The sequence below is a fragment of the Hyla sarda genome, chromosome 11, assembly GCF_029499605.1.
Source record: "Hyla sarda isolate aHylSar1 chromosome 11, aHylSar1.hap1, whole genome shotgun sequence".
NCBI classification, from domain to species: Eukaryota; Metazoa; Chordata; class Amphibia; order Anura; family Hylidae; genus Hyla; species Hyla sarda.
Window position 1 is genome coordinate 25141680 of NC_079199.1, and position 15802 is coordinate 25157481.

A 15802-nucleotide genomic window follows, 5' to 3' on the forward strand; every position below is an offset into this window, starting at 1 on the left:
TATATATATATATATATATATATATACTGGCTCCAGGAAGTTTTGTAAATTACTTCTATTAAAAAATCTTAATCCTTCCAGTACTTATTGGCTGCTGAATACTACAGAGGAAATTATTTTCTTTTTGGAAAAGAATAATTATCAGCTGCTGAAGTTGAGTTGTTCTTATCTGTCTGGCAACAGTGCTCTCTGCTGACATCTCTGCTTGTCTCAGGAACTGCACAGAAAAGAAGAGATTTGCTATGGGGATTTGCTTCTACTCTGGACAGGTTCCCGAGACATGTGTCATCAGAGAGAACTTACAAAAGAACAACTCAACTTCATCAGCTCATAAGTACTGAAAGGATTAAGATTTTTTAATAGAAGTCATTTACAAATCTGTTTAACTTTCTGGCACCAGTTGATTTAAAAAAAAAAAAAAAAATTTAAGTTTTCCACCAGAGTACTCCTTTAAAGGGGTTATCCAGAAATAGAAAAATGGAGCTGATTTCTTCCAAAAGCAGCGCCACCCCTGTCCCTAGGTTCTGCGCGGTATTGCAGCTTAGTTTCATTGAAGTGAATGGAGCAATAGGCGGCATTCACATGACGGAAATTCTGCATGAATTTTCCACGCGGAATTCCACCTAAATTTATTGCCCATTAACTTTAATGGGACTCCGCAATGACTGATGTGAAAATCTCGATTTCCACGGTCCGGAAAAATAGAAGTCTGGTCTTTATATTTTTCCAGACTTTGGCTGCGGAATCCCTTTGAAGTCAATGGTGCTTGATTTCTGCGGAATTTGCACGGAATGCATGCAGCCAACGGCTGTCCGGGCATGCTGGGAGTTGTAGTTTTGCAACAGCTGGAGGCCCCCTGGTTGGGAAACACTGTACTACAGACTGTGTTAGGCTGGGTTCACACCACGTTTTTCAAATACGGTTACCGTATACGGTTTTCCGCTAAAAAACGTATGGCGAAAACCATATGCAACCTTATACAACTGTATGACTCCAAATTAAAACGTATACGGTTTTTCCCCGTACGGTTCTATCCGTTTGCATCCGTTTTTGCCAACGGTTTTGCTATATTGTTGGAATTAGTTTTCCAGCAATTTAATAAAGTTACTATTGTTCTATTGAAATTCCAATCTGCGCATGTGTCAACTCCAAAAACGGATTAGAAAAACCGTGTGCAACCGTATTCTGAAATTCCGTGTACGGTTCTCATAGACGACAATGTTAAAAGAACCGCATACGGTTCGCATACGGTTTTCCAACCGGAGGCAAAAACGTGGTCGACAGCGTTTTTGCCTACGGTTGAAAAATCGGCAAAACCGTAACCGAGGCAAAACGGATGCAACCGTACACAACATTTGGAATACTGTTTACAATGCATTCTCTATGCATACGGTTTCGGATACGGTCGTATACGTTTTTTTTGCGGAAATCCGTATAAGGTTACCGTATTTGAAAAACGTGGTGTGAACCCAGCCTAAGGCTGCATTCACACCACGTTTTTTTTTTTTTGCAATACAGTTACCGTATCAGGTTTTTGATAAAAAACGGATTCCTCAAAACCGGACTAAACTGTATCTAAAAGTGTGTACAAATTTTAACCCGTATACGGTTAAAAAACGTATACGGTTTGAAAAATGATGTCCGGTTGCATAAGTTTTTTTAAGAAAAAAATGTATACGTTTTTAACTTTTTACTCCATTATGAATAAAGTTTCACTTGTTTGATTGAAATTCCAAGAAAAAAAAACTGTGCAAAGTCAAAAACCGTATGGTGAAAACCGGATGGAACCGTACGCACATACAGTTCTGTACAGTTCCCATTGACTTCCATGTTTTTAAAAAAAACTTATACAGTTTAATACAGTTTTTCACTCGGACCAAAAACCGTGGTAGACTACGGTTTTTGGTACGGGGAAAAAACGGACAAAAAACGGACAAGACGCAAAATGGATGCAACCGGATGCATCTTTTGGCATATGGTTTTCAAAGGAGAGTCAACTTTTCATAAAACCACATAGATCTGTGTGCTCTGCACTCGATTGATAAAGCTTGGTCCTGCCAGGGGGGGTGGGGGGGGGGGGGGGGGGGGGAGGGTCGATCTGGGATGGTCTCCATAGTCAACTATGCATGTCCGAGTGGATTCTGCTGACAGAGTGAACTTGATAATTCTTTTGGTGGAGTCCAGAATTTGGATTTTCGCAGTGGAATTGTCTACCATGCAAATTTTGCTCTGTGCACAGTGCAGCAGAAACCCATTACAAGCAATAGGAGGCTGCTGCACTGGAATTTTTCGAGTGGAATTTCTCCACTCTGAAATTCTTTAATGTGAACCCGGTTTCCGATAGTCGTTCATTCTTTGGTGAAGTCGGTTTATCTGCAGCAGCCACTCCTAAGCCTATCCTTTCATCCCCTGCTTGATGTATCCTGTACCATCCAAAAACCTTTTCAGAAGACATCATTCAAGAGCAGTGGGGAGGGATTCAGATTGTTTGCAAGTTGCAACCGATAATTCTGGGCATTTTGGCTACTAAAGATTAAATACCCGTCAGACGCGTGGTCCCTCAAGTTACAATATTAATTGGTTCCAGGACGACCATTGTATGATGAAACCATTGTATGTTGAGAACATAACTCTATGGAAACCTGGGAATTGGTTCTAAAGCCCCAAAATGTCATCCAAAAATAGTAAGAAGTGAGGATTAAAGAAAAATAAGTAAATAACTAATATAGATAAAGCAAATCCTTACATATAAAAGTAAGAAAGATCTGCTGGGAGCTGTAATCACTGTCTATGTAGAGGACAGGAGCTTCTTCAGGGTCCTGTACAGTACACAGTGTCCTAAAAAAAAGTAATTGAGCCGCCCTCACCTGGTGTCCAAAGGAGCCGCTAACCCTGGTACAGGTAAAGAGTACAGAACATGTAATACCTCCCTGTACTGTAGGGGGCGCTACCAGACACCAGTCAGTGCATGCACTTCAGTAATACAGGGGTTTTACCAGTGAAATGTCCATTCTGATTGGTCGGTTCTTTCAGCCATTGACACATTTCCCCATTCTGAACTGTCTTTACATTGTATGTTGTGTCTGGTTTCAAGTTACAATGGTCCAGAAAAGACCGAATATATTGTAACCTGAGGCCATTGTAAGTTGAGGGCTGACTGTATTAGAATACTGCTCATGACTAAATAAAACATTTTCTTAGTTATGCCTAGACATCATAGCACACATGTGAACGTTTAAACTGCTGTGTTCAGAGTTTACCGGGGTGAAATTGCTGACAGACTCTCTTTAAAACTGCGCACTGCTTCATAATGGCTTCTGGCAGCTTTAGATATTTCTTTGGTGTTAGAATATTATTCCCTGCTGACTGGGAAACTTAACAAAAAAAAAACACGGGATGAACAGAGCTAAAGTAGGACAATGTATAGGGACTGATGGAATAAGCATGTATCAGAAGTACACTGCTCAAACAAATAAAGGGAACACCTAAACAACACAATGTAACTCCAAGTCAATGACACTTCTGTGAAATCACACTGTCCACTCAGGAAGAACACTGATTGACAATCAATTTCACATGATGTTGTCCAAATGGAACAGACAACAGGTGGAAATTATAGGCAATTAGCAGGACACCCCCAATAAAGAAGTGGTTCTACAGGTGGTGACCACAGACCACTTCTCAGTTCCTATGCTTCCTGGCTGATGTTTTTGTCACTTTTGAATGCTGGCGGTGCTTTCACTCTAGTAGTAACATGAGACGGAGTCTACAACCCACACAAGTGGCTCAGTAGTGCAGCTCATCCAGGATGGCACATCAATGCGAGCTGTGGCAAGGAGGTTTGCTGTGTCTGTCAGCGTAATGTCTAGAGCATGGAGGCACTACCAGGAGACAGGCCAGTACATCAGGAGACATGGAGGAGGCCATAGGAGTGCAACAACCCAGCAGCAGGACCACTACCTCCACCTTTGTGCAAGGAGGAGCAGGAGGAGCACTGCCAGAGCCCTGCAAAATGACCTCCAGCAGGCCACAAATGTGCATGTGTCCACTCAAACGGTCAGAAACAAACTCCATGAGGGTGGTTTGAGGGCCAGATGTCCACAGGTGGGGGTTGTGCTTACAGCCCAACATCGTGCAGGACGTTTGGGATTTGCCAGAGAACACCAAGATTGGCAAATTAGCCACTGGTGCCGTTGCTCTTCACAGATGAAAGCAGAGTCTGGAGACGCCGTGGTGAACATTCTGCTGCCTGCAACATCCTCCAGCATGACCGGTTTGGCGGTGGGTCTGTAATGGTGTGGGGTGGCATTTCTTTGGGGGGGCCGCACAGCCCTCCATATGCTGGCTAGAGGTAGCCTGACTGCCATTAGGTACCGAGATGAGATCCTCAGACCCCTTGTGAGACCATATGCTGGTGCGGTTGGCCCTGGGTTCCTCCTAATACAAGACAATACTAGACCTCATCTGGCTGGAGTGTGTCAGCAGTTCCTGCAAGAGGAAGGCATTGATGCTATGGACTGGCCCGACCGTTCCCCAGACCTGAATCTGATTGAGCACATCTGGGACATCATATATCACTCCATCCAGACTGTCCAGGAGTTGGCGGATGCTTTAGTCCAGGTCTGGGAGGACATCCCTCAGGAGATCATCCGCCACCTCATCAGGAGCATGCCCAGACATTGTAGGGAGGTCATATGGGCACGTGGAGGCCACACACACTACTGAGCCTCATTGTGACTTGTGTTAAGGACATTACATAAAGTTGAATCAGCCTGTAGTGGGGTTTTCCACTTTGATTTTGAGTGTGACTCCATATCCAGACCTCCATGGGTTGAGAAATTTGATTTCCATTGATAATTTGTGTGATTTTGTTATTAGCACATTCAACTATGTAAAGACGAAAGTATTTCATACGGTTAGTTCATTCATTCAGATCTAGGATGTGTTATCATAGTGTTCCCTTTGTTTTTTTGAGCAGTGTATAATATGTATCAGATGTCATATATATGTATATATCAAAAGTATATATATATATATATGTGTGTGTATATATATATATATATATATATATATATATATATATATATATATATATCATTACAGAGGAGTTGTGCTTAGGACAAGATTACAATATATCAAGTTCAACTGCAATGTAGAGCTGTAATATAGAGGTTCCCCACTGGATGTTGTTTGGATGCCTATTTTTCCCCATAGAAGTCAGGGGCTACCGAAAATTACATTAGAGTATACCAGTGTATTCCAAACAGTGCACCTCCAGCTGTTGCAAAACTACAACTCCCAGCATGCCCAGACAGCTGGGCATGCTGGGAGTTGTAGTTTTGCAACAGCTGGAGGTACCCTAGTTTGTAAACACTGACAAAGAGGGAATGTGTCAGGGAATGTGTCCTCAGAAAATGACCTATTGCTTAAATTGAACTTTTATACTAAATATGTTTTTAAGAATTTTTTTATACTAAGTACCGTATATGCTCGAGTATAAGCCGAGTTTTCCAGCACGATTTTTCGTGCTGAAAACGCCCCCCTCGGCTTATACTCTAGTGAACTCTCTGCCTGTCAATCCCTTCATCAGTGGTCTTCAACCTGCGGACTTCCAGATGTTGCAAAACTACAACTCCCAGCAAGCCCGGTGTTGTAGTTTTGAAACCTCTGGAGGTCCACAGGTTGAAGACCACTGCGGCCTTCGTCATCATCCAGACCCCCCCCCCCCCCTTTTTGTTTTGTACTCCCCTCCCCTCGGCGGGAAGTTAGGGTGAGCTGGTCCGGGCCATCTATACTGCAGGGACCGTCCGGTGGGGATGGTTAGTCGTTGCGGGCTGTCCATTTTCACCAGGGGGGCCTCTTCTCCGTGCTTCGGGCCCGGCCCTAGAGTAGTGACGTTGCCTTGACGACGACGCACAGGGACGTTCATGCGCAATGTCCTTGTGCGTCGTCGTCAAGGCAACGTCACTAGTCCGGGCCCGAAGTGCGGAGAAGAGGCCCCCCCTCCTGCTGGGAGTTGTAGTTTTGCAACATCTGGAGGTCCACAGGTTGAAGACCACTGATGAAGGGATTGATAGGCGGTGATGATGAAGGGGGGGGATGATGACGAAGGCCGCAGTGGTCTTCAACCTGCGGACCTCCAGAGGTTTCAAAACTACAACTCCCAGCATGCCTGGACAGCCGATGGCTGTTCGGGCATGCTGGGAGTTGTAGTTTTGCAACATCTGGAGGTCCGCAGGTTGAAGACCACTGATGAAGGGATTGATAGGCGGTGATGATGGAGGGATGATGACGGGGGTGTTAATGACGGGGGTCTGGATGATTACATGGGGGGATGATGTATTTCCCACCGTAGGCTTATAATCAAGTCAATAACTTTTCCTGGGTTTTTGGGGTAAAATTAGGGGCCTCGGCTTTTATTCGGGTCGGCTTATACTCGAGTATATACGGTATGTTTTTTTACTTTGTTATAAATTAATCCACAGTTGCCATTTTCAGTCTGGACACTGAGCCTAACAATAATCAGAGACTTTCTGTTCTGTACAGATCAGTTTGGAAAACATTAGCATATACAGATCTATGTTAAATTACTAAATTACTGGAGTATGTTGTTTTGAAGAAAGAAATATGTCAGAACTTATACAGTATCCACACCCCATAGGACTCACATGAAGTACACAGAACTCATATAGTACCTCTATAGAATGCTATGCTATATCATGCAGTAAAAATACAGTACCATACAGAAATGAATTCACAAATGCAGAATAAGTCTGATGTATTCTTTATACAGCAGGTAAAATAAGTATTAAAGGGGTATTTTAAAGGGGTGAAAAAACATTTCTTTTCTGATCAACTGGTGTCAAAAAGTTAAACAGATTTGTAAATGACTTCTATTTAAAAATCTTAATCCTTCCAGTACTTATCAGCTGCTGTATGCTCCAGGGGAAGTTCTTTTCTTTATTCATTTCTTTTCTGTCTGACCACAGTGCTCTCTGCTGACACCTCTGTCCATGTCAGGAACTGTCCAGAGCAGGAGAAGTTTGCTATGTGGATTTGCTCCTGCTCTGGACAGTTCCTGACACGGACAGAGGTGTCAGCAGAGAGCACTGTGATCAGACGGAAAAGAAATTCAAAAAGAAAAGAACTTCCTCTGTAGTATACAGCAGCTGATAAGTACTGGAAGGATTATGATTGTTAAATAGAAGTGATTTACAAATCTGTTTAATGTTCTGGCACCAGAACAGGTTTTAACCGGAGAACCCCTTTAAACACGTCACAATTTTTCTCACTAAATAGTTTCTTGGAAGCAATAGTACCTGCTAATTCCAGGACTTTTTGAAACCCTCAACAAGTGTCCTTGACTGTGGATTGCTTTTTAATTATTGATAGATTTCAACTGTTGTCCTGGCTCTCCATGCCTTTTTGCGCCTCTTTTTCTTCACGTGTTCAATACATTTCTCCTGTGTCATTTCATTATTACACATAACTTCATTTACACGCCTTAGTTTACGAGAAGTTTAAAGCGAAACTGTCACCAAGAATATGCTTGTGAAGCTGCACACACAGTGCACTAGGGCTTCACAAGCACATTCTAGGGCATACCTTTAGTGGTACCTTAGCCTAGTTTATACTTACACAATCAAACTGTATAATCCTCTCGGGAGTCAGACTGACAGTCGGCAAGACGGAGCATGGGGTCCGCTCTGCTCTGGGCTGCACCGCCTCTTTTTACCTACGTTGCGCTGTTGATTGACAAGTAGGGTGCGCAGGCAGCAGGGCTACACAGGGCCGCTGCAAGCAGATGAGCCCTGCCTGTCTATCAACTGTAGGACATAGGCTGAAAGAGACGGTGCGGACCTCAGGCTCCGCCTCTCCGGCGGTCAGTCTGACTCCCGAGGGGATTATAAAGCTTGATTGTGTAAGTATAAACTAGCCTAAGGGGCCACTTAAGGTATGCCTAGAATATGCTTGTGAAGCCCTAGTGCACGGTGTGTGCAGCTTCACAAGCATATTCTTGGTGACATTTTCGCTTTATGATGTATTTGTCTACCTTTCAGCACTACTGCCTTATATTTCAGATCACGAAGAAGATTTATCTACATGTCCATGGGATTCATCGTTCCGTTGCGATAATGGGGAATGTATTGGTCAAGTACAGGTGTGTGACTTTCAGACGGACTGCTCAAGAGGAGATGATGAGGGATCAGTATGTGGTGAGTGCTCCCCTAAAGGCAATAGTGTTATGTTACCTTTATTTGTATCTAATGGCTAGATCTGAAAGTGGCTTAGCTTTATAGTCACATATCTTTTTTTTTCCCTCTAAATTTGCAACAATGTATAGAATTATAGCTAATGAAGCAGTTACGGTCAATGTATGGATTACATTAGAAAAGATCTAAGGCCGTTTTGGACGACATTATTGACACCTTTAGCAATGAAATAAAAAAAAGAAAAGAAAACCAGTCTAGGCACTGCAAGGGTTAATAATCAACCATGCAAGCCACCAGTATAATCAGTCAGTCAGATGGTCCTCGGGGTGCCCCACACTAGATGAATTATACAGTGCGAATCCAATCTTCATGTAGAAAGAAAATAAAGCATGGCACTCACCACAGCAACTTTGTGACATATAAGTTTATTGTGATATTACAGAAAAACAGATCCTTCAGACTGACACACAGGAGTGGGAGGGCAGGGACAGGGCTAAGGTGATGGTCCTTTTCATGTCATAGTAAGTATGACGTAAAACGGACCGGTGCCCCAGCCCCTGCACTTTCTCCCAGCTATGTGCCGCCTCGGCCGTTGTTACGCTGAGCGCAGTTTCATGTAATGAGCTTGGGCCCCTTCTTCTCCCTGTTACATGACACTGCGGTATCACCGGCGGAGGCGGGACATAGCTGCCACCAGCGAAAAGCTGCTCCCAGTGTGACGCGTCGGGCTCCAGAATGCGGAAGAAGACCACATCTGCATTGGAGACTCTGTCACAATATTTTTTGAAGAGTCAGAATCCTGTAGAGTGACGAAGGCCAGATGGAAACCCAATGGACTCCATCAAAGTCAATAGGGTCTCATAACATCCTTTGGTGTCCCTTATGCAGAGGCCCATTTGGCTCCTTTACTTTTCCTGAACAGAATCTGCGACGGATGGAGCCTCCAAAGCATATATGAACCTATCCTAAGTCTTGTGGAACTTTCGGATGTGTGCTTTGGACCACTCTCCTGCTGTAGACCCATGTTCTTCATCTCTCACGTCGAGCTGAGAAGTGTCACATGACCAGTAGGGTCTCCCGCGAGATCTGTGCAGTAGATTGCTTTGTCTCTTGCTCACGCGGCCTTGAACGGCAGTTACATCATATTGCCAGAAACCATAATGGTTATGGGTAACATGCTCAATAAAGATTGGTACTGATGTATTGTTTAATTCCTGATCGTTTCCTTAAAGAGTACCTGTCACCAAACTAAACTTTTAATATATTGTTCCTCAAGTCATTTTAAGACACTTTGCTATTTACTTGCTGTTAAAATTCTCAACCTTTTATATGTGTGGTGTCCCAGTCCCGCATCTGATGCGGTACCTATGTGTTTAGGGTCCCCATAGCCAGAGTCCCTAGGACGTAGGGATCCCTGTAGTGTAGTTTACCCCTAGTCACCTCTATTCTAGCATATACAATTGTAAATTATACATGGTTAGTGTAAATAAGATAGGATATGTGTAAATAAAGAGTTAATTACCTGTTCCATAGCGTACCAGGACCTGCGGGTCACGTGTCTGAGTGAACTCTATGGTTTTTCTGCTTAAGGACCTTTGGAGGCCCTATTACGTAAGCATTCCCATTACTCTCTGTAATGGTGAGTGACAAGTGTTCGGACCAATCAAATTCACCCCGCCCCCTGCCCATATAAGGGAGCGGCGGCCATCTTAACGGGCTCTTGCGCTCTTGTTCCTGCGCCTCTGAGGAAGAAGCATCTGTATCGCAGCTGTCGCAGTGAGTTAGGCCCGAGCCTTGCGGCAACGGCCGGATCATTCCAAATCTAGAGTGTAGCAATTCCCAAACACTCTGCAGCATCACCGGACCTAATCATACTAAATCCGGACGGATCTGCAAATATATCCCTAAATTTAAAGACTGAATTATTATCGGGGTCCGCAACAATTGTCAGTCACTACGCAACTCAAAGGACTGTTCATAATAGACTGTTACTGTGCCTTGGATGTATCGCAAACATTGTAGTAAAGTTGTTCAAGTTCAATATCTTTGTGGACCTTCAGTCATTTTATGCACCTGTCGTTACTTGGAAGGGCGGCGATAGGCCAGAGCATAGTCTCAGCATAACAGCCCTCAGCCTGGCGTCACGAACTTTCGGGTTAACATTAACCCCTCATATACCGATACCATACCACCACTACCATACACCCCCCAAGGGCTACCACATATGTTTTTAATGTGATTGAAAAAAACGTCCACTAGGTGGCTCTGTTCTGTTCCCTGACTCAAGTTAAACAGTTAGTTTGGTCTCCTCCCAGCCTGGCAGGAGACCAAACTCAGGAAGTGGGTGCGGGGCATGGTGAGGCACAGCTCTCGCAGGCTTCAGTGATGTCACGCCTACTGGGGAACGCCCACTTTCTCCTGCTGGGAGCTCACACAATGTGAGCAAGGGGAAAGGTACAATACACAGCTTTTTAAAGCTCAGAAATGTTTTTTAAGGGCAGGAGGAGTGTTAGGAGTTGTTAGGGAATATAATCTGTTAGTTTGTGACGTCACGACTCCGCCCCTGTGTGACATCAGGCCCCGTCCCCTCAATGCAAGTCTATGGGAGGGGGCGTGACGGCCGTCACGCCCCCTCCCATAGACTTGCATTGAGGGGACGGGGCGTGACGTCACACGGGGGCGGAGTCGTGACGTCACTAACTTCCGTTCCCGTAGTCGAGGACGCAGACCCTCCCCGTGCTTCCGGACCAGAAACAGGTGGGTGCCGCATGCTATATTGCGGGGGTCCCCAGCGGCGATCAGACATCTTATCCCCTATCCTTTGGATAGGGGATAAGATGTCTAGGGGTGGAGTTCTCCTTTAATGTACATTGGCACATTTATAGTTAGGATATCTCTGAAAGGTTTCTATGGTGCCCCACCATTCACACCACATCTACAGACCCTATGATTGATGTGTAACATCCGTAATAATTCTATCATTTTTTTATGTATTTAGAGAAAATTCTTCCCCAAGGTGCCCACTGCACCTTTGAGAAAGGAACGTGCGGATGGACTGTAAACGTCACCGGGGGTCAACAATGGAAACACACAAGCTCCGGCCAGATAAATCGTGGAGACAATGTACACCTGGGGGATATTGAAGGTAATGGGACTAAACGTAACACAATTAGGAGAAGACAATGAAAGTGATGGCATAACACTAGACCAGTAATTCCCAACCAGTGTGCCTCCAGCTGTTGCTATACTACAACTCCCAGCATTCTCAGACAGACTGTTTAGAAAAAAGAATATGTTTCCGTATCTGGCCTTAGTTAGTAGAAAAGAAATCTAGGTTATAGATTTACTTGAAATCCTCTCCAGCACCACAACAGGGAAGATGAATCAATACAAAGATTTCATTACAAGGCATGAGCTATTTATGTCAGTGCTTCCCAACCAGGGTGCCTCCAGCTGTTGCAAAACTACAACTCCCAGCATGCCCGGGCTTGCTGGGAGTTGTAGTTTTGCCACAGCTGGAGGCATCCTGGTTGGGAAGCAGTGATTTAAAGGGGTACTCCGGTGGAAAACTTTTTTTTATAAATCAACTGGTGCCAGAAAGTTAAACAGATTTGTAAATTACTTCTATTAAAAAATCTTAATCCTTCCAGTACTTATTAGCTGCTGAATACTACAGACGAAATTATTTTCTTTTTGGAACACAAAGCTCTCTGCTGACATCTCTGTCAATTTTAGGAACTGTCCAGTTTGCTATGTTTGCTATGGGGATTTTCTCCTACTCTGGATAGTTCTTAAAATGGACAGAGATGTCAGCAGAGAGCATTGTGTTCCAAAAAGAAAAGAATTTCCTCTGTAGTATTCAGCAGCTAATGATTACTGGAAGGATTGAGATTTTTTAATAGAAGTCATTTACAAATTTGTTTAACTTTCTGGCACCAGTTGATTTTTTTTTTAAAAGTACCCCTTTAAGTAGTGAACAAGAGACGAATTTTGTAGCTGTTCTCTGTTCTAGATACTTAAAGGGAAAAAAAACTTTTATATATATATATATATATATATATATATCAACTGGCTCCAGGAAGTTAAACAGATTTGTAAATTACTTCTATAAAAAAATCTCAATACTTTCAGTACTTATGAGCTTCTGAAGTTAAGGTTGTTCTTTTCTGTCTAAGTGCTCTCTGATGACACGTGTCTCGGGAACCGCCCAGTTTAGAAGAGGTTTGCTATGGGGATTTGCTTCTAAACTGGGCGGTTCCCGAGACACGTGTCATCAGAGAGCACTTAGACAGAAAAGAACAACCTTAACTTCAGAAGCTCATAAGTACTGAAAGGATTAAGATTTTTTTAATAGAAGTAATTTACAAATCTGTTTAACTTTCTGGAGCCAATTGATATATAAAAAAAATTTTTTTCCTGGATAACCCCTTTAATAAGGTTACAAACTAGGGATGCCCTCCATTGTATGCAAATTTTCTAATAGGGTATTTAGAAATGCGCTTTTTTGGAACCTGACAAATTCCTCTAAGGAAAATTCAAAGGTAACCGTGTACAGGCTACAGCTGCGTCAGAGATTAAAGGGCTACTCCTCGAGAAAAAGAGAAAAAAATATTTTTAAATTAACTGGTGCCAGGAAGTTATACAGATTTGTAAATTACTTCTGTCTATAAAAATTAAAGCTTTCTAGTACCTATCAGCTGCTGTATGCTCCAGAGGAAGTTGTGTAGTCTTTTAATCAGATACATTGCTCTCTGCTGACACCTCTGTCTGTGTCAGGAACTGTCCAGAAAATGAGCAAATACCCATAGCAAATCTCTCCTGCTGCGGTCAGTTCCTGACACGGACAGAGATGGCAGCAGAGAGCACTGTGTCGGACTGGAAAGGCTACAAAGCTTCCACCAGGACATACAGCAGTCAATAATACAGTAAGGTTTGAATTTTCTTACACAAAGGATGTTTACAAATCTGTATAGCTTTCTGGCTTTTCTGGTTGAAAATTATAATTTTTTTCTTAGGAAATATCCCTTTTGACATTTTTGTATTTTCAATATTTAGAACTCATTTTCAAACGCCTTTTAAATTCTCTATTTTTTTTTTTTATTCAAAGGTAACTTCCTCTACCTATTAGTTGATACTGGGCATAATGATAGCTTTGCAAGTGTTCACAGTGACAGTCTACCCCCCGTGGTTGCTGAAAAAGCCTGTCAGGTATGTAAATGCTGTAAAATTCTTAAAGGGGTACTCCGATAGAAAACTTTTTTTTTTTTTTTTTTTAATCAACTGGTGCCAGAAAGTTAAACAGAAATGTGAATTACTTCTATTAAAAAAATCTGAATCCTTTCAGTACTTATTAGCTGCTGAATACTACAGAGGAAATTAAGCTGCTTAGGCAGTGAAACGCGTTGCATTCTGGGAAAATTAAATACCTTAGCTTCCATCTACCTGCTTGTTCTGTGTCCAGTGCCACGTTGAGCCGGCGTCTCTTCTGTTTCTCATTCCTTACTATATCTTTGAGCCGGAGGGCTGCGGACACCTTTACATCACACGTTCACCATTGTTGTGTGTGGTTCCACAAAGGTTTCCATGCCTTTCTAATTTCCACGTAATCCTCTTTTATTACACCACGGAGCGCTGTTACCTCTTTTTTTCTAGATACTTCTAATATGCTTGGCCTCTTTCTGCCTAATCTTATAGATTTCCCTATCTTCATTGCCCCAGGTTTTTTTTTTTTGTTTTTTTTTAAATAAATACTAAATGCTAACTTTGTGTCTTTTTGTGATTTGGGCAACTTCTGCTGAGTATCACAGTGTCTCCTTTTTTCGCTTTTACACTTCATGTAGGACACAAGAGAGTTTTTGTAGATATTTCTAGACCTTTCAGAGCCTGTACATTTTAAGATAGTTTGCAAAGTAATATTCTATGTCACCAAAGGTAAATATAACCCTACATATACAGTAGGTAAAGGTATGTAATTGTAATTATGACACCAAAAAGAGAACCATACCACAGAGTACACAGCAAAGTAATAGAATATACAAAATCAACTTTATTAATACAATTTAGTAATAAAAAAATTTCAAATATTAAAATTGGAAAAAAGAATGAATAGGCACTGGTGAACATACAAAGATGTAGGGAAATGGTAGGACACAAATACATGAAAATATGCAAATATCAGGAGTAAATGCCACAATAGCTGGTAGGATACAAGGGTGCTGCCAACCAAAACTATGCAATAAAGGGTGCCAAACCATACCTACACCTGAACCCCAACGATCGTTTCGCTGTTATGCCGCTTCTTCTAGCAATAGTAATATTGCTAGTAATATTCTAGCAACATTATTTTCACCTTCAATGAAAAGAGAAACGGAGCACTCACTCAGGAATAGCTTGGTCGGCTTCTTTATTGGTTCATGCGAACATCAACGGGAGACAAAGTGCGAGGAGGCAGATGGAGTAGACTCGGGGGTATGGAGCGACGGAACGTCGCTCCATACCCCCGCGTCTACTCCATCTGCCTCCCCGCACTTTGTCTCCCGTTGATGTTTGCATGAACCAATAAAGAAGCCGACCCAGCCAATCCTGGGTGAGTGCTCCGTTTGCTCTTTTCGTTGTATATGAACTACCATTGTACTTCTTGACGTTGTCAGCACCAACACAGATAGTTGTCAGCTTCAAGGGAGCCATACTGTTACGTGTCAGCTATACACAGCCCAGTTGGTGCCCAGTTTCTGTGTTGTTGAATCATTATTTTCACATTATTATTATTATTATCATCATCAAAGTTGATAACCAGTTGGATTGCCAGTAGGCATTCACAGCTATCAATAAGCTTAAGTAAGCAAAAAGTCTTCTTGTGATAAATACTTTGTCTTTCATTTTAGTTCACATTCAAGTTTCTAGTCTATGGAAACTTCAATGGGTCCCTAGCAGTGTTTGCCCACGAAGAAAACACTATGAAAAGCTCGAAGTTATGGCAAGTGGAAGGAACACACAGTGCCTGGTCTACAGCTACGGTGACGATTCCCCAGTATAATAACAGGTCTGGATATTGTTCCTAAACAAAAACATGACTTATAAACCTGTTTTAGAATGTTTTTAAGAGGTTGTCTAGGCAGCATGTTGTTTATTTATTTATTATTTTGCATGTGTACTCAGGGAGGCGGTAATAAACAAAAGCACACACACTTACCTTCCTTGTTCCCATGCTACTTTAGGTAATACGGAGCTCTGTTTCCTGCTGTGCTGCCCTTTCAGGATCAGGGAAGTGTTATCACAGCCCTGCCCAGCCAATCAGTGCTTAGCTAAGTGGGCTAAATGTGTAAACACTGATTGTATGGGTGTTTAATAGCATAGAGTTATCGACATGTTACTCTGCGGGCCCCATCAGTGCCAGTATTTTAAAATATTGAAAGAAGGATATGCAGAGAAACTATTTAGTGCACTTTTTCAGGGCAGCTACCATCAAGTCAGTGCTCGGCTTCTTTAAGAAGCCATTGATCATGACTGGTAATTTTTACAAACAATGCAAGAATTTCTACCGAAATGGAAAGATACCCTTCTGTAGACAGCTGTTTTAGTGTTATTGT

General features: G+C 42.6%; 1 protein-coding gene across 2 annotated transcripts in view; it reads left to right on the forward strand.

The window, feature by feature from the left end:
- Positions 1 to 15802, forward strand: part of LTK (leukocyte receptor tyrosine kinase) — a 214678-nt gene that overhangs the window by 127804 nt on the left and 71072 nt on the right. For both annotated transcript variants that reach the window (XM_056545591.1, XM_056545590.1), the window contains exons 6-9: positions 8082 to 8216; positions 11212 to 11358; positions 13321 to 13421; positions 15098 to 15255. In XM_056545591.1, coding sequence (XP_056401566.1) covers positions 8082 to 8216; positions 11212 to 11358; positions 13321 to 13421; positions 15098 to 15255 — 541 coding nt within the window. The remainder of the gene's footprint in view (positions 1 to 8081; positions 8217 to 11211; positions 11359 to 13320; positions 13422 to 15097; positions 15256 to 15802) is intronic.